This window comes from Pyrgilauda ruficollis, unplaced genomic scaffold, assembly GCF_017590135.1.
Source record: "Pyrgilauda ruficollis isolate IOZ18807 unplaced genomic scaffold, ASM1759013v1 scaffold118, whole genome shotgun sequence".
NCBI lineage: Eukaryota > Metazoa > Chordata > Aves > Passeriformes > Passeridae > Pyrgilauda > Pyrgilauda ruficollis.
In genome coordinates, this window is record NW_024510099.1 from 1,187,243 (window position 1) to 1,209,980 (window position 22,738).

Below are 22,738 nucleotides of genomic sequence, written 5' to 3' on the forward strand. Positions count from 1 at the left end.
TGCTCAGGGACTGAGAATGAAATCTACTTAAAACTATTACCTCGAGGACTTTATGGGTTTTGTAGAAGGAAAACAAAAGAAAACAAAAAAAGACTGTGGTAGAGCTAGGACATGTTTCTGCTATTCTTGCCAGTTGTTCCAGAAGCGTTGTTTGCCAGAAGCTATTTATTAAGTCCTAATGCATGTATTATTTTTTTTTAGAGACACTGTGGGATGAAAATTTGCGTGGTGGGTGGTCACCATATTTTTTTTTTTTTAATATGCTTGTGGTTTTAGAGTATTCTTAATCATCTGAGTTAAAACTGTATATAAGTGTAAGTTGGTAAAAATTAGTAGTGTAGATAACAGTACTGTAGAGCCTCTTCTATGCACGCCTTCCCTGTAGTTTCACAGTAATTATTTTTGTTTAGAGGTGTTGGAAAACTTTATTTTGTCAACTTCCCATTTTATAGGTCTTTGGTGCAACTTGATTCTCAAGTTACAGTGACTTGAAAGTTTAGCATGCAAATTTCTGGAAAGAGATATTACTCTGTGATACCAGAGTAGTTTTTTTTCTGTTGCCATACTATCTGATGAGACTTTCTTTTTTGTATCTTTCTCCTACAGTATAAAAATCCTTTCCTGGTCATTGATAAATCTGTATTTGTTGTTTTCCAGAGATATCAGCATGAATAACATCACGAGACTACCAGAAGATGCCTTCAAGAACTTTCCCTACTTGGAAGAGCTGTAAGTATTTTACACATGTTAAAGTTTTGCTGCAACATCATATGGCTGTATACAGTGGGAGGTGGGTGGAGAAACACTGTTGAGCTGTGAACAGAAAAAGCAATTATACTTTAAAAATATAATCTTGTACCTGTTTGGAAACCAGGACAGTAAATGCTACTTACAAGGGACTTTTTATAGTGATTATTTTAATCATGGCTAGAGTGATGACACATACTAATTACAGTGTTATCCAAAGATAACACCAGAGTTGTGTAATTACCATTGTTTCTGAAGGAGCTACAGTATAGCTGTTGCATAAGTTCCATAAAATAGGTGTTGCTTCATTTACTGAGCAGCTGGCTTCCATTGTCCTTGTAGGCTGCAGTTGCAATGCTCACAAGCCCATCCTGACCTATATCAGAAGTTCTTTGTTACAGGGCTTCTTAATTTCTCTGACAGAATTTTTTTTCCTCCCACTTCCCACCTCCCTTTTGTCCTACTCTCATTTTAGCTTTCTTTTTTTATGTCTTACTTAACTGATACTTGGATTTCTGAATCCTTGACCTCATGTGCTCAGTATTTTGCTGAAGTCTTAGCTAAGATGCTTTTGCGAAGCTGAAGCGTGCTTTCAGCAGCATCGTCCTTAATTAGGTTGGGTTTCAGTCAGTACCCAGGGAGGCAGGTTTGGCATTCACTTACTGCTTTAAGTGCTGTTAGGTGACACGTGCTTTCTGTGTGCCTTAGAGTTTCCTTATCTGTGAAGAGAGGGCGAGGGTAATGGTTCAACCTGTGCAAGAGAGCTTTGAGAACTTCCAGTACTAAGCAATAGATAAGACAAAACCCCTGCAATTTGCTGTGCCTCTCTTACATTCAGTGACAAACTAGGGTTTCTTTTATTAAAGAGCATTTAAAGTACGAATTAAAGCTGTCTCTGTTTGTGACTTTGGCAAGACTAAGACTGTGGATGCTGCTGCAGTGAGAGGTTTTTCAGTAAATTACCTTAGGGAAAGAACAGCTCGTTTCCCCAGACAGACCACTCTTATGAGGTAGGGTAGTGTTCTTCTGACTTCACCAAGCAGGAAACAAGCCAAGAATGAAAACCATTTGTAGAGGGCAAAAGAATAAATAAACCCTGTAGCAAAACTGCAGATAGAGCCCTGAACCCTTTGACTCTGGTTATCTGTTATAACCAGTACCACCACTGCACCTCACTGGAACAAAGATATTGAGAAATTGATAAGAGATGGATTGCTTGCTTCTGAAGAAAGATTTGGGCTCCTGTAGGCTGCTTCTTTGCACTTCTGTCTCACTGCTTACTCTAATAAGCTGTTCTACCTCTCCTTAGAATTTTGATCTCTCTTACATCCTGATAACGTAGCAGCTACCTTTACTAAAGCATTTGAATAACTCCATTTTACCCAGTTCTTAAATAGTTTTGACTCAGGTCACTACAAGTGTGAAGTGCAGTTGAGTTGATTTATGTCAGATAAATTGTGTGTGATATCTCATTTCATGTTTAACAGGTTCTGTTTTTTTCTCTCTGATTTAAACTATTGCTTATATCTGTGGTATAGTCAAGAATGCTTTATGAAGAAAAATAGGTTTTCAGATGGTGCTTTTGTGTAATTGACAGAATTTAAGAAAGGCTCTATGGCATGAGTAGTCAGCTGGAAAAAAAAAGTGGCCTAGGGAGGCTTGGTTGGCTTCAGAATATATACTAGCAAACATTCCATATGTGCTTTATAATATGTGCTTCTGTATGGCTGTATGGTTTTATTAGACTAGATCTGTAACCCCCTTTGTACATTTTAATTCTTCACAGGCATGTTTCACACCAGAAGTTGAAAAGCCCAAACAATTCTGTTTTTCCAGCTTTGATGACTGTGGGAGACTTCATTTCTTTTCCTCAATAAGTAATTAAGCAATAAAACCTAATGGGTGGGTGTTATTGTGTAACTTCATAAACCTTGGGGTGCGTCAGGAGATAAGGAGGAAAGGCAGAGCCTTCAACCATCATCTGTTGTGCTTATTGCCTAAGAGCCATTTGCTACATGCACCTCATTGCCCCCCCGAACTCCAGGTTTTCAGTTTGAAAAAAAATTAGGCTAGCATTAAGCTCAGAAATATGTGTGAACACAAAGAGCTTTAAATCATTCTTAGCATCCTTACTTGATGTGTTAAAGCAACTTCTGGGAGGAAAAAAACTCCAAAACAAAAACACAATTCCAGATTCCCTTGTTTCAGTTCAAGTTATTTTTAAATGGGAGTATAAAGAAGTAAGTTCAAACAAAACAGCTTTCCTCTTCAATAGAAATGACCAGCAGCAGATATGACAGTGTTTCTACTTCGTTCTCCCTGTTCCCTTTCCTCTATGGGACAGGGTACAAAAATACTTCATTCTTTATTTTGCTGGTTATGAACAGGAGCAACTAAACTCTCATGCTTCCTTCTGTACAACCACAATTTTCCTTTCTATGATTGTCAGAGTTTCTTCCTGGCTTTTATTTATAGATGAACAGATCCAAATTCTGATTGCCAGGCAAAAGTTGCTTTTTCAGCACGCAAACCTTGGAGTTAGTGTCCGTGCCAAAGAAAAGTGATTTAAAGAAAAGACTTAAAGTGGTGTTGGAACCTGTACTAAAAGTGACTCTTCATTGATAAGTTCTCCCAAGAATTACGTTAAGGAAAACTAAAATCCCGCAAACTAATGGGAATGTACTAAGTACCTACACCAGCATGCAGTCTAGTGGATCTCCATCAAGTAGACAGCCCCAGACACCTTTATCTTCATGCCATGCCATAGCCCTGTGCTGTCAAATGCTGTGTTCAATTAGCCCTTGGCGGAGTTTGCTAATTAATATTGCAAAATAGTATCATAGAATTTAATGGAATGGAAATAGGAGACAATTAGAATGTATTATTTAGGCAACTGAGTTACATGTATGGAGAGGCTGAGATTAGTAAGTTCAGTAGGAGCCATTTGAAATGGGGGTTGTAATTTCTTCAATGAAATGAATTATTTGGTAGACTGCAGTGACTTCAGAGGATCATTTTCCAAATCCTAAAAAGAACACTAGTGGAAGAAGCAGAGCACCTGACTTGGAAAAGCTGGCTGCTCAATTCAGAAGTGCCTTCTTCATCACCTAAGAGGAAGCAACTCGGGTGCTTCAATTATGCATCCCAGGCTTGTTTTAGATGTTCTGGATTAGCCAAGACACCTGCACCAGACTGACAGGTGTGACACAGATGGGAAACCAGTGGGGGCTAGGTGGAAGAGGACATCTGAAATGGCACTAAATGGCCATGGCAAGGCATCCCCAGCAAAGAATCAAATTTGCAGGAATAATGTGGGATTTTTTAACTTTGAGGTAATGTGCTATGGGAGCATTACTCACAGGTGCAAGCAAAGGGGGTTTGCCTTGCCCCAGGGGCAGAATGTGCCTGTTGGGTTGAGCGCTCCGTGTGCCCCCATTCACAGGCTGGTTGTGCGTGTCACCGCGTAGCACACTCACCATCTGTCAGCAGGACTGAGCACTGTTTATAAATGTTATAAAAATTCTCCGTGTCTGTGTAACTGATACCCATCTGGAAGTCATTTGCAAACTATTGGAATGGCAATGGTCAGAGTCAGGGAGAAGCAGACCACCAAGGGTTTTGCCTTAGCAGTTAATGATGTGTATTCTTCAGAAAATGCTAACGTAAACATGCTGCAGCCTTAAACATGATATGGAAACTAAAAATTCTTGAAGAACTTGGCCGTGGTTTTCTAACCACACCTGAAGTATTTATAGAAAGCTAGAGGAGGAAAATATAACTAGATAATGCAGTGTTTTTAGGCAGTAGAAACCATTTTCCAGTATGACTTTTTAACTAGAATATCCAGGTTGTGTTTATGTTTTGATGGCCTTTTTAAAAGGTGGCAGTCCCTTCCAATATGTAAAGTTATCTAAAGTAGTTTGAAGGATTTTACACTTTATTTGTGAATGATCTGCTAGATTAATTGAAAAGGCAGTCCCTTATTAGGAAGGCAAAATTAAAATTATTTTTATTCTTGGCCAGTTTTTTAGTCTGTCTTCAGAAACTTGAACCACTCCAATAACGCATAAGTGTCTTTGACTTAATGACCTTTTAAGCTTGTTTTGATTTCCACTCTTAACCCTTAAGAATGTTGTGATCTGATTTGGCATGCACTCGTGGGCAAGACTGAGATGATCATCTTTTAGCTGTGTGGCTGCTGGTCCATGCGAGAAGCAGAGGACTGCAATCTGTTCCATGTCTGTCTGTGGGTTATTTGTGACAGAAGGATGTGACTGTGTGAAGGGGATGCAGGAAATTTCCCAGCCAGTCAGCCTTGGGCTGGGCCCTGACCTTCTCCAGCAGCGGTCAGGGAGGAGGGTGCTCTGCTCTCTTGGACTGTTGGGTATAGAAACCATATCACAGCCAGTAATGCTGCAAGGAAAAGAATCCTTCCTGAAGGCACCAACAGACATGAGGGCTCGGTCAACTTGCAGATGTGTACTGATACCAAGATCTGTTGTGTTTTTGTTTTTTGCTCATACATGATAAGCAGTAGTCTCTCTCCCGTGACACTACCTTTAGATACTGTTCATTTTATCAGGCAAGGGCAAAACTTTCTGATTTAATGGCTGGTTGAAAATGGTTGGGGAAATAAAGTAATACAAGGAAGAGGTAGCTCAGTAATAATGTTCTCATTTCTGAAACACAATGCTATTCTGCTTTTTGAGAAATGAGTAAACAGTGAACAAGAGACCACACACGTGCAACTAATTTTTGCAAGAAAATAAACAGTGTGACTGAGTATTTGCTTGACTATTTAATTATATCCATGTTGATTACAAGCCTTAAGAGGTTTTGCTTAAATATCTCCAGAGTCTGTGCTCATGGCTTTTAGTTGACAAAGTATATTTTAGGAACATAAGGAATAATTAAAATGTATACTGGTAGTGAAAATGAGGTGGGTTTTTGCCATAAGGTTGTAATCAGGAAGTATCTGCAAGGGAGATGTGTAGAGTTATTTTCCCTCTTGACTGCAGCTGAAGATGACCACCTGGCTGAAATGCCACAGCTGCTTATGTTTTGTAGTATCTGTTTCAGTGTGTAATTTAGATGGTACCCTTCCTCCTAATTTCTCAATCAGCACCAAGTTGTGTCTTCCATGTGCAGGGAGAGGGAGTATCATGTCTTTTTTATTACCTGAGTTTTGTGAATAAGACATGTCTTGGAACTATGCCAAGGCCGGGCTGTTAGTTGACCATGCTGTGTCTTTTCTCACCTGGCTGTGGAGCACTTGATGGAAAGGCTTGCCTTGTCCTTCAGTGCTGGGTCTTTAAAGAGCAGGATTTTCGAGGTGGTGTGTGAATGTTGATGAGACGGTGCCGTTCTTTTCTCTTCCATCTATGTGAGAAACCTTAAGGTTTATAGTTAGAAACTGGAGGTGAAGAACTTGTTTTGAGTAGAAAAGGTAAGAATGAATCTTCATGTTGTCCTGATGCTTTGTTTTAGCTCACATGAGATAACTAAAACTGTGGCTAAATGTCCTCTTGTAAAACAGGCTGGCACAATTGGAGACATTACTGCCCCACCTCTGTCCATTCAGCCCCACCAGCAGAGTCTGAGGAACAGGCAGAGATCTTTTACAAAGGCAACCAGTGTAGGTACCAGCTGTTGGTTCTTCAGAAAGAGCCATAATGACATGGTGTTAGAAGCCGGGGGGCGATCTTCCATCGATCTATCTGCTCTGAATATTTGAACAGCTGCAGGAGGTGATTTCCTCAGTTGATCCAGCCCGAATTCCAAGAGGTAAAATGTTAATGAAAAAAATGTAAGGGGTAGGTTTCTCGTGTGGTGGCAAGTTAAAAGCCTAACAACTTGACCAGCGTGCTCACATTAGAAACGCTTGCTGCCTTGTGTGCACTGCAGCTTTAGAAAGCCATCAGCGTGTTGTAACTTGCACCTTCAAATTCTAGTCAAGACAAACCTTTAGGCAAAGACTCCCAAGTAGAATTAACCACAGTCAGCTAAGATATTTTTAAACATCACTTACTTGGTCTGCATTAAATGCTAAATGATGTTTCAAAACATGTTGGCCAACCTGTGTTTAATTAGTGTTTTCTTATCTCTGTGAATCCTAAATCAATTTGATTCTGGATGAGTTTTAATCATGCTGATACAAGAATATTTCTGTAGCTTAGAAGGTTCTTGCTCTGCTTGACAGCTGCATGTTTTTTCCTGTTTGTGGGGATAGATGCTAGTAGGTTGAGTAAATTCCATTGTTTTTTGGAAGATGAGGAAGTTCTTTCTTTCCAGTTTCTGTTTCTACATGTTAATTTCCAAAGTTGATGTGGTTGTATATAAGGATCCCAAGACTGGTTATTCTGCTGCAAGTACTTTCAGAGGACAACAAAACCTTTTCCTTATCTGTTGCTTTTTTTGAGTTTGAGTGTTCTGCTCACATGCACACACACACAGAAGCTGGCTTAGCTGAATGGCCTGAAGGCTGAACTTTGCCGTGTTACACTTCAAGACCAGTCTTACAAGCCTTATTTATTATGCTGCCTGAGTTGCCAAGTTGAGGCTGTCTGAAGGTATAAACCAGATAAGAAACTTCTGGAGGCTGTGCAGCAACTTGAGGAGCTCTTAAGCTGTGTCTCTCCAAGTACAGTTCTCCAAATGGCGCTCGTGCCATGCAGTCCTCCATCCTTCTCCTTTCAGTTTCAGAAACTGGAGTGTGGAACAAAAGGGGTGTGTGTGTGAGTGACCAGGTAGCCAGTTCGAGGGCAGGGTCTCAAGAGTCATCACATGAGCTCTGAAAACCTTAGACAAAAAAGGAGAAAAAATAAATCCTGTATTTTGAAGGTAAATGCCTTATCCTCTGAGAAAGTAACTGAGTATTTTCTGTCATCGTAGTTTCATAGTACGATGCTGTGTGTTACCATAAGAAGATGTGGTGATGCCATTCTTTTAGCTCCTTTCCTCCCCTCTGCTCACATGTTAGTATTCTTGTGTTTTTTTGTTAGTACAGAGGCGTTCTTGGCTAATTAGCCTTGGCAGATGTCCTGGCACAGAAATAGTAACCAGACTCCTGTCAAGTTCTTTTTTCTGCCCTTCTTATATAAAAGTAAAATTCTAGATGATTCTGTTAAAAATATTTGTTTTTATTTCAGCTGGAAAAAAGCTAACAGTCAACCTAAACTGAATCAAAGAATCATACTGAAAATTACCTCAGTTTCTCTTAAAGTCATTCATTGTGAAGTGTGTGGAGAACCTTTGTCTTGCATTTACCCAATATACATCTGAAGTGGTTAGAAAACCAGTAATGAAAGTTTAATTGCCAAATACATGTAGACTTAACCCACTTTGCCATTTTGCAGTGTTACTTGCTAGGTGCGTGGTCATTCAAAGATCCCATGCCTGGATAGCCAGTCAATGCCAGGACGAGACAGGGCTGTATGAACAGAGCAAAGCAACTCTGAGGATTTGCTATATCAGCAGCAGTTTTTTCACCCTCTCATGTCTGACCATTAACATATTTCATGATCTTGGAAACATTCTGAGCATCCAGATAGCACTACCTGCTAAAAGCACAAATCTGTAGTTATTGAATTGTTGCATCCCAGTTGATCAAAACCAAACTTGGTGGCTTTCATCTGTTTCTGTTGTGCAGACTAGGAGAGTGAAATGCATTATTACCTGAGTGTTGAGATGGCTATCAAGAGAAAGGTCTATCTGGCCTATGCTAAAGCAAAGGAAAGTTACCACAACATAGTACAAGATGTGCAAAGGCAAGTAGGGACAGGAGAATGTATTTTATAAAATATATTCTGCATTTTGCTTTGGAGGTGAGAGGAATCAAAATTGCTTTCTGCAACAACTCAACATTTCTGCTGTACACTAGGTGTTAACCAGTTTTCTAGATACCACGGTATTGTTGCTTATGTTCACAACAAATATGTCCATGTTAAAAACTTTATGCAAACTTCTGAGTTTTTTTTTTGCTGCAGAATACTAGTTGAGATTACAAAGACTGCTTGTTTCAACAACTTGTATGACAATTGTTTTATGTTACATTATTTCTTTAGGTGCATGTGTTGCAGTCTGTGGGTTCTACTCCGAGGTCTTGCCCAAATGCAGATACTGCTTGAAAATGAAAGGATAGAGCATATTTTGCATGGTTCTACATGCTTGCTTTCCTGAAAGTCCATTGTAGTTTATTTTCCTGTTTTTCATAGTCCATGAAAAGTGTTACCATACAGCATATTTTGTCTTCTGGTAGATGCTGATGAGTCTTGCTGACAACTTAACCATAGAACTTATGAATGAGCTTTAGACTTTTTAATCAGTCAGTTTTGTTTACTTAGATATTTTAGCTTTTTAGGCCAGAAATGCATTTTGAAAACAAGCAATTATCTTAAAGCTCAGTATAACTTTGAGAAAGCTGTAAATGCTGGAAAGGGAGAGAGATCATGATGAGAAGTGGAGTTTGTGCTGTTGCAGTTACAGTCCTCTTTCTCCAGTCATCATGTGTCTTGCTGTAGTACTCACAATTTTAAAAATAATGGTGAAGGTTGTATAATAGTAAAACTGCTGTAAGAAAAGGAGGAGACAAATGCGTTTTCTATTAGCAGCAGTGAAGTAAAGTATCCATTCAGTTTTGTTAAATTGGCGCGCAGGAATTTGGGGTAACCTGAAGGTAGTAGTTTGGCTTCCAGCAATGCAGCAGGTTGCAGCTGACAGAAGTGCCCAAGGGGCTGTTTGCTGCTCCCGGATAAGCAAAGCTAGGTTCAGTCTGGAGACCCAGCTGCCATTTCCCAGCTCCTCCTTCTGCAGCTGCCCGTCTGGGGTGGGAGGTGTCTGCAGGCAGAGTACCCACCCCTGCACAAGGCATGCAGCAAAAACCCTGTATTTTCCTGCAAATGGCTGTACCTCTCCTGTAGAGCTTTCAGCCTTGATTAATAAATTGTAGCACATAAATAGGCATCATCTGTTGAGAAAAAACAGAATTCTGTTCCAAAGTGACTGCTATTTTGGCACAGATGGAAACTGAAGCTCTTTCAGCTTTGAGGAAACGCTGGGCATCCTGGATTAAGTTATCTATGAGGTGCTTCCAAAGATTACTTCTGTTCTGGGACAACTTAAATTCAAGTTTGTATTTGGAAAACAGAGAGAACCCAGAAAAAGTGGAAGTTAGGGACAGGCATGTAAAGATAGCAGGATAGTTCTATGTAAGACAGCATGAAAAGTAGAGTTTGTGAAAGTACAGGTGGAGAAGCAGTGCAATGTTTTCCAATGGGATGAAAATAGGTAAAAGTTAGATAGCTAAAAGTAGATGTTGGCCAGGCAGAGGAACAGTGATGGATATGGAAGGCTCAGGCTAGACTAAACCTTGAAATAGGAGTCTTGGCTCTTACCACAAATCAGCTAATGTAGAAGTAAAAATAATAAGTCAGGTGTTTTATTATGACATGTCAGGGTTGCGGTCTGTGTCACTCTTTGAATTTGTTCTGTGTAGCCATTTTACTTTTCTCTGAGACAAGACAGATGAAAGATTAGAAGCATACTACCAAGAGGAAAAGAAAAACCAAGCCAAAATCCACAGCAAAAACATTTTCTGTATGAGCGTGAGACCTTCAGATGGAGGGAAGGAGATGAAACTCTTTGCTCAAGTGTCCTAGGGTTCACTGCCATCTGGGATGCAAGACAAGGAGAGAGGTTTCCAAGAGGTTTTATTGCATCCTGTCATAATAAGAGTGATGCTTTTAATTGTTACAGGCAAAATGTATCCTTGGAACACCCTCCCTGACTTTTGGAGCCACACCAGTGATTAACTTGGCTTGGTTAACATGCAGCTGGGTTGCCAGACTCATAATTGCAAAAGTTTTAATTTCCCAAAGGAAAGAAAACCGTATTAGCTGCAGATCAGTGCAAGAACCTAGGCTTGGTGTGTACTGTGGGAATGAGACACCATGAAAGGTTAGTCTTCAGGTACATTGCATCCTGATGTCTGTAATAACAAGGTGTCATCCACATCTGGAGATTATTTACTGGGTCACTAAAAGAATGATTAAAGGATATTGCTCACCTCTGTATGACAGGCTAGCAGAAGGATTTTGTTCTCTGTGTGTCCTGTTCTGTTATCCTGCTATGCTGAAATTGACTCTGTAAACTTGAATTTGTTGAAATTTACTATTAAAACACTCAATATTTATTTTTAAAGTAAAAACAGAAGACTAGAACATTCAATGCTAAGCAGTTACAAGAAAGATACCCACTGTGGCCATATATTACATCTGTGACTCCACTGGAGAAACCTCCAAGGTTTAACTCAGATGCACTAATTCCAGCTAGAATTAATAATAATAATAGCTGCAGTCCTTGGCAGACCCTCAAACAAGGGGAGCCAGGATAGAGTTAGCAGAAAAACTCATGGTCAGTGTGATACACATTTATGATGCCTGCTGCTGTGTCTGTGCCTTGAGAAGTAAGAGACAGCAAAGTTTTCTGTGGCCTTGTAGCATGGCAGGACACTTTACACTTGTCTGTTTCATTTAATTTTTTACTGTCTTTGTGGGTGAGTCTGTTTTGCAGCCCGCTGCCTTTTGGAGAAAGAGTTCTAATTAATGGTGATGTGGCGTGGTTCAGTGGCAGCAGGTGGATTTCAGACTAGGTCTGTGTAACCATTTCCACTGAGAATGAGGGGAAGGATAGGTACTCAGCCCTTGATAGTGTAAGTGTGGGCTGCCTTAAGGTGCTGCTTTGTGACAATGTGAAATTGTCCCACCATAGAGCAGGACATTCCAGGACTGCTCTCAAGCAGGATAGTGAGGCTTGCTGCAAGGAGATGAAAGTTGTGTATTTTCTGTTGTGCTAGAGTTTTGGCCTTGGTAAAACTGTGATTTCCCTTAGCCCATTTAGCATGTACATGTGAGAGAGAAAAACAAATGCTTTTAAATTATTTAATAATAAATATTTTAAAGACTTGCTGAAAGAAGGTAACATGCAAAACCTGACTGGATCATTTCAATGACAGTTTATAATGGTGTATGTGTGCTATACTGTATGCTATTTATTTCTCAATTCTGTCTTTAAAATGAACCTGGTTGTGTAGAGAGAAACATTTCCGTCCTTCTGGCTGCTGCACGGGAAGTGTGTTGAGAGCAGTGTGTGATATACTGATCTTTGCCTGCTTGGGAGCTGCACTTGGAACTCCTCAGGAGCAGCTCCCCAAGGCCAGGATGTGAATGATAAATGTGCATTTGGCAAACTGAGGAGTAAAGCCTGGAACACTGCCAGAGAGTGGAGAAATGGTAGTGTAATTGATCACAAAGACTGGGCTTTTTCTGTTGGTTGGTTGGTTGGAAAAAGGCTGAAGAAGCAGGAGCTGCCTTGAGGAAAGCAGAGTCCTGCTATTTGAAATCACACAAGTCTTGCTCTGGCTCAGCTGTCATGTGTTTACAGTGCTTTCTAGGTTGTTGTTAGTGCCATTCAGGTTGAGGGAGAGTATTCAGCTCTATTTATTAGCTATTTATATGTTATTTTTAAAAACAGCTCTATTATTAATATTTATTATTATTATAAATATTATTTAATTTTTAATAGCTGTATTTAAAAGCTATTTAATTTTGCTTTTTTAGAGCTAAAGTAACAATCCCCAGTCTCTTTGGGAGAGGGAGCAGATGCCTGACAAGCCTCACACACAGCAGATTAATGGGGAACCTTGGCAGAGCTGCAGCCAGAGCTGCCTGACACATTTACCAGGGCTGCCACTCCTTGAGTTGTGTAATATGTAATCATAGTAGTGTTTGCATGCAAAATGATGAGGTGCTACAGCCTCAGTTGAATTTTGTTTGATTTAAGGATTTGTATTATGCTGTTTCAAACACATTTTAACATAAGCGTGTTTTGCAGATTACTGGCTCTGCTGTAGAGACCCAGCATGTTTCATCAGTACTTCTGTTTACAGTGAACTTCTAAATAAATTATTAGATGGAAAGACATGAAATATTGCAAACCTTCCTCCACATTCCCCCAGATGAAGTTAATCAAGTCGATTTGGACAGCTACTGACAACAAAATTAATTTTAGGGGACTGTTTTGTTGCCATCTGGAAACTTCCATTAATGTTAAAAAATCAAAGTATTTGAAAAAGTCATGTCCCAACTCTGAAATTCTGAGGTTGCTTGCAGACAGGAGATTTCAAGAATAAGCATACATAGATTCTTCTCATTTTTCTTCTTGTTTCAGAGCTGTTTGATTCTACTCAAGCATGCAGACAAACTTTCCTCAGCAGTCAGCAGATATGGGGTTTTTTTAAACATGCTTGTAGTGATGTCAGAACAATAGCAATTGTGGGGTGTATGAAAATACCTGGACTAGAACCCAAAATCCACCTTAACAAGCAAGAGTAACAGTTTTCCAAGTAGGATCTTCTGCTGTCACCTTGTTGTTCATGAAGATGTTCTAGTCCTCTTCTCCCTTGGTTTATAAATATAACCATCTGCATTTGAGAAATGGATTTAATAAAGATAACTAGCATCCTCTCTATCAGGCAGCATTTTATTAAGTCACTAGTTCTGTTGCAAGCAGATTTATGTAAGCATTAAGTGCTTTGGTAATCTCTTCTATGTAGTTATAGAAGGAGATAAAAATGTAATAACATTGCTGTGTTCTGGCAAGCTGATCCTTTAGGTGTTGCTCTTGTTATTTCCTTTGCTTGCCTCTTTGAAATAATATTTTCCCTTTGCTGTGTCTGGCTTGCTTCACAGCACCTTGTAACAGCAGAGGTGAGTTTTGATATTCTGTAACCTTTGTGAAAGCACATTGATTGTTTTTTAATTATTAACACTTATTGGATTGTACATAGTATTTCCATGGGTGATTTCGTTGCCCAGCCTTGTCCAGCATTGCTTTTGCATAGCTGGGATATGAAACCCAAGTCTAAAACCAATTACTTTGGCTGAAACTTTTGCGTCTTGTGTCAGTTATGGATGACCAGGTGTTTTGCATTATTGTTTTTACCCTTGATGAAATACAGCTATTAGCAGCTCAACCAAGGCTGGACTGCACAGATCTGCTGGGCAGGGGAGAGGTAAAACCTTGAAATAAAAAAAAGGCGTGAGGGAAGGGGGAACGAGTTGTTTGGAAGCAGCTGTTCTGTCTGCTGCTTCTGCTCTCCTGCTTTGTATTCTGCAGCATCTCCTGTCTTGATTACTTTTAACATCACATTGATCTTCATGATTTACTTTGTGTTCTTGTCTAGCAGTCCAGATTTGAAACCAGCCACATTTTGAGAGAGAGTATGTGGCTGAGAATCCTGTTCCATTTCTCCCTGCCCCAAAAGAGTTTCCTTTCTTCAAAAGTTCCTCCAAATAGCTGACCAAAAAAATGAAATATTGCCAGTATTATGTCTTGGTCATATCAGCAGGTGTCCTGTCAATTGTCAGCACTGGGTGAACATAACACTTGCTTGTGAATATTTTTTCATATTTGGGATTTTCATAGAGACTTCTGCTGCTTTGCTTGTAGCATCTAGCATCTGTTTTTACCTAACTTCATACTTTCTGTAGAAACTGCTGTATAGATTAAAAATACATGGGTACCAGAGCCTGTTTCAGTGGAGCAATGCCGAAAGCCAGAGGCTCATGTTGGTAAATGCACTTTGAAACCTAGTACCATAAGAAGGTTTTTAATCATTCTAGGCTGTGCTTTTTATAGCACCTTTGCAAAAGAATATCCACGAGGCTGAATAATGCATCCTCATGGTTAAAAATGTGCTGTAAGTGAAATAACTGTTACAAACTTGGAAGATTGTGAATGTAGTGTAATTGAATGCAAAATGCATAATTGCTTGCAAGATCTGATATTGCAGTGATTTTCCTTGTTAGATGGTTGTAGAAGTACTGTATTTTGTGACTAAAATTATTATTGCAATTTTTTTCCAGGCGACTGGCTGGCAATGACCTTACTTTTATCCACCCAAAGGCCTTGTCCGGGTTGAAAGAACTCAAAGTTCTGTAAGTAATTGGGTTGTAGAGCTTCATAGCTTGCTCTGTGCTTTCTTAGTGCATAGCCAGACTGTTTACTGGTAGGCTGGAGCAAATTTTTTTGCCCTCTGTCCTTCTAAAGTAGAGCTCTCCTACTTTTTTTTTTTTTTTTTTCTTTACAAAACCTGCTGGATATGGTCAAGATGATAGTGATGAACTTGACTAAATTGTAATTACTGTATTTTATGAGAACACTTCTTTGTTTCTGAAGTATATCTTGTAGCAGAAGAATCAGAGGAAAAATCCTAAAAAGGACATGTAAGCTTTTGTTGTTCTCTACGCCTTCAGCATACTCTTGTCAGGTACCTGACATTGTCAGGTGTTACTGTTACTTAGAGGTTTAAGACACTGCTTGACTTATTCCCTACTGGCAATAGAAAAAAATTGTTATAGCTTGGTGCTTCTCTAGGTGAAAATGCCTTACTATTAAAAAAAAAAAATCTGTTGTTTTTCATTCTGAAATAAGAATTTTTATGGCTGTTGTTTTTCCATAGCTAAGGATAAAAAAAGCTTTTCTGTTGTTTAAGGTTTTAAAAAACTCTGTTTGAAAACTGCAGCATTTCTGATAATATAAATACTTCCAAATGCTAGCAGGGTAATAGGTAGTTAATTAAAGAGATAGTAGAAAAAAAAATAGCAGACCTTGAGGTTTTAAAGAAAAAAAACATAGGCACTATTACTAGGGTACAGATGAGGGAGCTGCCCCTTTGCAATACTATTCAATAGAATATTTTGTAAATTGATTGCAAAGTGTCAAAGTTTTTGAAGACATATCCCTTGCAATACTAACACTGGAGGTGCCTGAAATTCTGGCAGTTCTTGGAAAAATGTGGGACATGGGTTTTAATTAAAAGTTGTGACTTGAATTTTTACCCCAGTATGCACCAAAACAGAGTTAAGATTTTACAAGGTTATTTACCATGTGACATACGTTCTTCTATAAGAGAATTTTGAAGAAATCCACAACAGTATAGCTTAATTCAGCTTGGCCCAGTGGTGCTTTGTTGTGAGCACACTTCATAAATTAGATTGTTGATGCATTGTGTATTGATGCAACTTCAGGAAAAATTAGAGGTTTGTGTGTTTGCTAGCATGTGTAAGGTAATTCCACAAGAAAACAATAACATATAATCTCTTGTAGCAAATTTGTCCTAATGTTAAGTTGTTTAACCTCTTCAGCAAGTTCCCAAGGGAATTTCAGCATACTGTGTCACAGCTTGTTCTCTGCAAATTAATGCTGTTAATGAATGAGTTGTAAATAAAACTGAAGCAGACCATTGTTTCATTGTTGCCTTTGGGCATCTGGTCTTGAGAATTCTACATGCATTTATATACACTAGAAATCTGGGAAACCATAACAGGACTATGGGCTTTTGCTACCTCTAGCTTTGATAAGGATGATTGCGCAGTTCTACTTTATTAACACAGTAGATTTTTACAGAACCCTCCAGAACAACCAGCTGAAGACTGTACCTAACGAGGCCATCAGAGGATTGAGCGGCTTGCAGTCCTTGTAAGTTGCCTTCCTTATGTTGCTTTTGGTTTGGGGTTGTTCTCCAAGTTCCACTTTCAGTCACTCTGTCACCTTTGCTTCATTCTGTAGAGTTATGAACTGTAGTAATGTATGTGTCATAATATACCTGGAGTTTCTGAAAGTGCAATTGCAAGTGGAACAAAGTTTCACAATTAAAATTCATGAGGAATTTTATTTGTCATCTTTGGTGGAGTGACCCAAATGCAAACTCTTTCAAAACTCCAGCACCAGGTACAGGATTGCTGTGTGAGTGCAGTGGCGGTGTAGTTAAACTCTAAACCCTCTTGCATATCCTGAGGTATTTAAGCAATTCTTAAATGTTGTGCAAAAAATGAATGATGCCCAAGCCTGTTGTATCCAGAGCAGGAAAAGGGATTTCTGGGAAGAACTGTTACTTGAGGCATGCAGAGTATTGGTTTTGCAGGAAGGTGTTGAAATCTCACAGACAGTTATGAATATCTCAGCCTTTATTGCCAGTTGCACATAAGGTATTTCATATGTGCTTATACTATCTCATGGCTTATTATGTTTTATAAAGCATCTTAATCAGACCTTAATAGTTAGTTACAGCTCTCTAGGTGGTAGATGCCTATCACTGTGAGGAGGAGGAGGTGGGAGGGGCTGCAAAATATTTCCTCCTTCCCACTTAGCTCCAGAGAGAGAGGGAGGGGAAGAGAGAGTGTAAATTATCTGTTCTCTCTGTGCCAAAGTTCAGGTTTCTGGCCCGAGACCCTGTTTCTTTCAGATTATGGATTTTGGGAAAAAAAAAAAAAAAAAAATTAGTTTTGCAAAGTAGATTTGCAAACTATTGTACAACTTTTGCGTGGTCGCTTTTCTGCATTCCCTAATCTTGGATCTTGGCCCTGCTTGTTGCAGCTGCTTGGATATTCCAGTGAGCAGGGAATTAAGTGTCCACATTTCACTCTTGTTCTAGCGTGTGTGTAGAAGAGAAAATACCTTGGTCTTGGTGCAAACACTATGCATTGTAATAAAAGCCCTTCAATTTGCATGATAAGAATAAACCTTTAGTAATAATTTAAAACAAAACAAAAGCTTCTTCTTGGCTTCCAGAATTTCTTTGATGCCAAAAAGAGAAACTGCTTTAGTAAAAATGTTTGTCTATAAATTATCCATTTCATTTTCATTGAACATTCTTTTTTCTATACATATGTACAGTAATGTTTGTTCTCTAATTAAAGTTTGAAGTATTAAATCTCCAGTTGCTGGAGATGATAATTTGATGATAATTTTATGTGCAAAAGGGAAGGAACAAAATTGAAGAGAAAAAATAATGAATGTATAAATTAAGTAATTATCTATCTTTTTAAAAAATCATGTGTTCTTTAATATTTTTGGAAAGATGACTATGTTAGAGCTATTTTTAGAAAAAAGCACACATTTTAGTTTTGAAAAAAATGATGATTATGTAAGGTTGTATAATGTAATCATTATAATCACTTGACCAAAACATCCTTACAATTAAGATAAAACAGTATCAGCTTAAAATGTGGTGAGATGTCCCCTTCTAGGAGCTTCATTGTTCAAGGGCAAATGATAAAATACATCAATTTCAGGATGGTGAAAAAGGAGGAAATTAGTTTAGTGAGTAGTAGCAAGCTGCTTGTTACTTTTTTCTGAGGAAAAGCAAATTGAGATTTCCAGATAACCATTGGAAATAATGGTGGGCAAATTGGCAAATCCAGTGTAGAAGTCACTGGTACCAGAGTCCCAGACACTTCTTAGCTGGGAGGATCACTGCATCCAGCTCTCTAGTGAATGGTCAGGGAATTGAATTAATGAATTAATGAATAAATGAGTTAGACAGGGATTGGAGCCATGACCTTGGTGTTAGCAGCACCATGCTCTGACCAACCGAGCTCATCTGAAGCTCAGGAGGATTTTATCTTGGGCTGTTTTTTTCCATCCACTGATGTGACTCAGCCTTTGGTTTGTAATGTGTTAGAATGGGCAGGAATTTGAGAATAAATTGGGTTTTGAGACAAGTGTAGTGAGAGATCAAAACAATTTTTTCTATGCAGTTTGTTTACTTCACCAGAATGCATTTCTGTGATTTTAATGAATTTCAGGAAAACTTTGTTAGCATTATTCATGCATAATTACACTGACTATGCATATACCCTAGTCGTGCAGATAGCACCTTCTGGCAAAGGAATGTGTGGTCCTCTGAATTTTGTGTCTGAACATGGAAACATAAATGTCAGCATCCTGTTTTATTGTACAAAGAAAAAGGAAAAAAAGTGATTTATTCTCCTTCCTAAGGGATTTTTGTTAGTTCAAAACTCCGTAGTTGCTGCAAGCCTCTTTTAAAACAAATAATTCATTGCAGAATATGTTAGAAGAACTTGCTTCTACTCTTCCATATGATCTCCATCCCAAACCTGCAAGTTTAAACATTACTGAACTGTCCCTCTTTCAGCAGTTTGCCAGTTTGCTCAGAAGTATGGTTCAGGGGTATTTTTTCCCTTGGTGAAAGCACAAATTACTTCCTCATTAAACTTTATAGTATATTGATAATAATTTCATTTTAAACACCTTTACAGTTGTTTTCTGTCTTAATGTGCTCCAGTTTTTAGGTTCATAGGAAGGCAGTTGCCACAGTGTGGTATGTATTAACAGACTCAGTAGACATACCTGGGTGGAAATAAAGGAGATGGTTGTAGGAGCTTCATGGTTTGTAGTGTTTATATTACAGCTGGTGAGTAGCCAGCCTGGTTCAGAATACTGAATGGCAACTCTTTATTTTCTGTTTGCATTGAATATTTTTCCCAGCTCTGGCCTCCAAAAGAGAATTAGAATGGGGTTCTTTATATGGAGGTGAAATTTAGCAAAATTAAGGAGTTGTACTGAGGGGAAGCTTGCCGTGTACCCCAGACAAGTTTGTCTGGCAGGATGTGTGCTCATATTGCAGGATGCTGTGAAGGTGTTGCTGTGAGATGGCTCTGCTGAAGGAGAAACCACTGTTTGTCCAGCTTGTGCCTCTTTCAGTAGCAGAACAGCCTGACAGAGAGCTTCACAAATGTGTCTTGGTGCATTTTGGTTACTGCAAAGCGCCAACAGCATGTTGTTGATAGTACAAGGCCATGAAGTACCTTGTGTTTTAGGTCTGGAGATGGTTGTTGGTGAGGTTTGTGGGCAGTCCCAGGGTCACACAGAGAGCAGGAGGTGCAGCAGCACACTGCTGCAGCTGCTTCCTGGGAACCACCAGGGAGCCATTGAGCAGTCTCTCCTCTAAGTGCCTTGGCATATTTGACTGTGATGACTTATTTTGTATTTATTCTGAGCTTTGATCCAGAATGTGGGGATTTGTAAAACGGGTCTGTAAACTGCAGCCATCTTTAGGGCTGCTCTGATTGACCCCAGAAACCCAGCTACGCAGGACCAGTAGGAATATTCTGGTACAGTCCCGAGTGTGTGACAAATATTGGAAATACACTATTTAAACAAAGACTTTCAAATGCTTTACAAAGGAGAACTTTATTCCACTTGAATAAAAAAACCACAAACCTAATTGCCACTGTGCATTTGCCATCAAATCCAGGAGTCTTCTGAAAGCCTGTCAATACCTGCCAATGTGTTAGGCATGATTTATTGTACTTGTAGTCCTGCTGTCCCAGCACATGTGCACACTTGTCCACATGCAGGGAATACTCGAGCATTCTGTAGCAGCAGTTCAAAGCACTGCAGCTTAGCAGTTGTGCCAGATTCCCAAACTGTGGGGTTTGGGATCCTGCCAGCATGATGCTGAGCTGTGATAGCTGCTGCCTCTCCTGCTGGGTGGGTGTTCACCTGAGCTGCACGCTGAGTGTCTCCATGCCTGTGGTCAGCGGGCATTCTCTGCGCTGCCTGCTGGCACTTCTGGCTCCCTCAGCAGCCTGATCGGTTCAGCAGGACCATAACCAGTTCTTCAGCCTGCTTCCCTATCTTAGGAGGCTGGAGCAGCCTTGAGGCAGGGTAAGGCAGGAGGCGTGAATGTGCTGAACTGGCATGGGATAATGTTTTTTGGGAGTGGGCATCATCTCGGCCCAGGTGGGAAAGACTGGGGTCCCAATGTAGAACTGAAAGGAATGAGAGCAGAATCATGCTTTGCAGGGTAAAAATGTGTGGTAAAAGCATGGGGACAGAGAATGGAGGCAGATTTCATTCATATTTAAAAATATAAAGATGACTGAAACATGTCTGATTATAATTTTTAATATGTCTGATTATAAATTAATATAGATTTAAATTATTACAAATAAATTCAGACATATTTAAAATATAGGCTATAACACATATCAACTGCAGTCTTGAATTTCTAGCTTTTTTGGTATTTTTAGGAAGGGTTCCTTATACAGATCAAGTTAATATCTGTCTTTATTTAAAAAGTCAAATCTAGAAACATTCTGCTGGTAAGGAAACTGCTGCTGACAATTTCAGTAATGTAAACCATAAACACAAAATGTGTCAGAAGATCCCTGAATTCAGAGAGAACAATGCAATATCTTATATCAAAAAATATGTAGTTCTGTTCTAATTCCCCTGTCTTCTTCTTAAAGAGTGCTTTAGGGCTCCAGCTGATAATTTTGTGTTTCTGGATTGTAGTTTGGAAGGACAGGACATGTCTGTAGGGACAGTAGTGTCTGGGAGGCTGTGGAAGGTGTTCATCAACAGCAATGACTAGATGAAGTTAAGAAGCTTTCAATGGTTTTATATGTAGTATGCACGCCTTACTGTGGCAGGTGTTTTGTCAGCTAAGCACCTTTTAATGGTCTGCATTCAGAGGTTTTCCAGTGTCCTGCTTTGCTGTTACTAAGGGGTTAAAGGGCATCAGCCCTCAGATTTAGTCTGTGTTAAGATACGGGATTAATCAGAATGGGAATGGAAGAAATTGACACATTTTCCCTTTAACCTGCGAAGCCACTACAGACTTTAATACACTGAATATGTTGTTGTTCCTTGAATGTTTAGAGTTAAGAAGGTATTAGAGCTCTTCTGAGCACATCTGATTGTGCTGAAAAAAATCTTTAAATATACTGCTTTGTATACTTCACATTTTTCTATGTCATCTTTACCTTTAGAAGGTGTTCTGGTTTTCCTGAAAGTGAGGTATGTTTTTTTGTGAACTTCAGGAATTTCTGGCATTATTCTAGCCTATTTTTTTTTAACTTCCATGCTTAAGGAATTGCTAAGTTTAAATAAAACTAGGGAATTATTTAGAAATTGAATGGTCAGAAACTTAGGTGTCATGCTGAAAGTTAAATAGGATATAGGCAAAATTAGCTGATTCCTCTGTGGGGACATTGCAGCAAACTGTGACCTTTGACTGGTACCATCTGAACAGATGTGAAGAAACAGAAGTGAATGGGAACAGCTTCAGCATGTATCACTAGTTCCTGGGGGCTGCTGTGAATTGGTCTTTGAATAAAGCAAATCCTTGTGATGTTCTCAACACCCAGTGCCCAGAGAGGCACTGCTGGATGCAGTGAGCAAACTCTCGAGTACTCTGAAGTGCCTCTGTTAACATGGATTTCTGCCTCCCCCTGCAGCAGGATTCCCAGGTACCAGGCTTATCGGCACTCAACTTCCAGGCTAAAAACCTACTCCACTGTTATTGGAGTGATTTCTTTGTGGTTTTTGAAGGAGCACTTTAAAGAGCAATGTTCTTTAATGATTGCCATTGAGCATAAGTGGTTTAACACAAGAGCTGGGAGTGATTTGCCTTTTATTAACATCAGCAGTAAACTCCCGCTGTACAAGGCTGTTAATTAGGCTATTAGTACAAGGCTGTTAAAACTTCCTAGTGCTGAAGCCTGGAAGACTGCATGTGGTCACAGATGAGGGTTGGTGAGGCTGGTCCTGGAGGCCTCTCAGGTGTTACCTATGGGGGATGCAGGCTGTAGGGCACTTGCCCTAAGCAGTGTGTGTACATTTGTGTGTAAAATTTCATTTATGTGTGTCTGTTACATTTGGAACTCCTATTTGTTTGAATTGGGGTAGGCATTCTTACTAGTTCTGGTTTCCTTAAAGCACAGTCAGTTGTTGGAAGAGCCTGCTATGTCCTATTGTAACAATATATCAAATACTGATGTAAGAGTGGCTGAATTTAGGTTTCTATCATCCTCCTGCTCTTTTCTTCTTCTGGAGTTAGTGCTTGTGTAAGGAGGGAACATGAGAGGAATGAAAGTGGAGATGACGGCTCCACAACTAATTTATAGGCTAAAATGTAAAGGTCTCTCACAAGCCAGTATCTATAGGAAAGCTGTAATTGAAGTAGCTTTTGAAAGATTAAGGTCAAATTTGAAGAATGTACTTGTATCTTTAACAATATAATGGAGAAAGACTTTGTACAAAGTCCAGTCTAAGCAAAGAATATTGGTTGTTCTTTATCAATTACTGGAGCTAGGGAATATTCCCCTATCTTAAGAAAAGTTGT

General features: G+C 39.3%; 1 protein-coding gene across 2 annotated transcripts in view; it reads left to right on the forward strand.

Annotated features, from left to right (window-relative positions):
* The window catches only part of LGR4 (leucine rich repeat containing G protein-coupled receptor 4), a 71,458-nt gene that overhangs the window by 30,404 nt on the left and 18,316 nt on the right, over positions 1-22,738 (forward strand). For both annotated transcript variants that reach the window (XM_041485071.1, XM_041485078.1), the window contains exons 2-4: positions 658-729; positions 14,670-14,741; positions 16,213-16,284. In XM_041485071.1, coding sequence (XP_041341005.1) covers positions 658-729; positions 14,670-14,741; positions 16,213-16,284 — 216 coding nt within the window. The remainder of the gene's footprint in view (positions 1-657; positions 730-14,669; positions 14,742-16,212; positions 16,285-22,738) is intronic.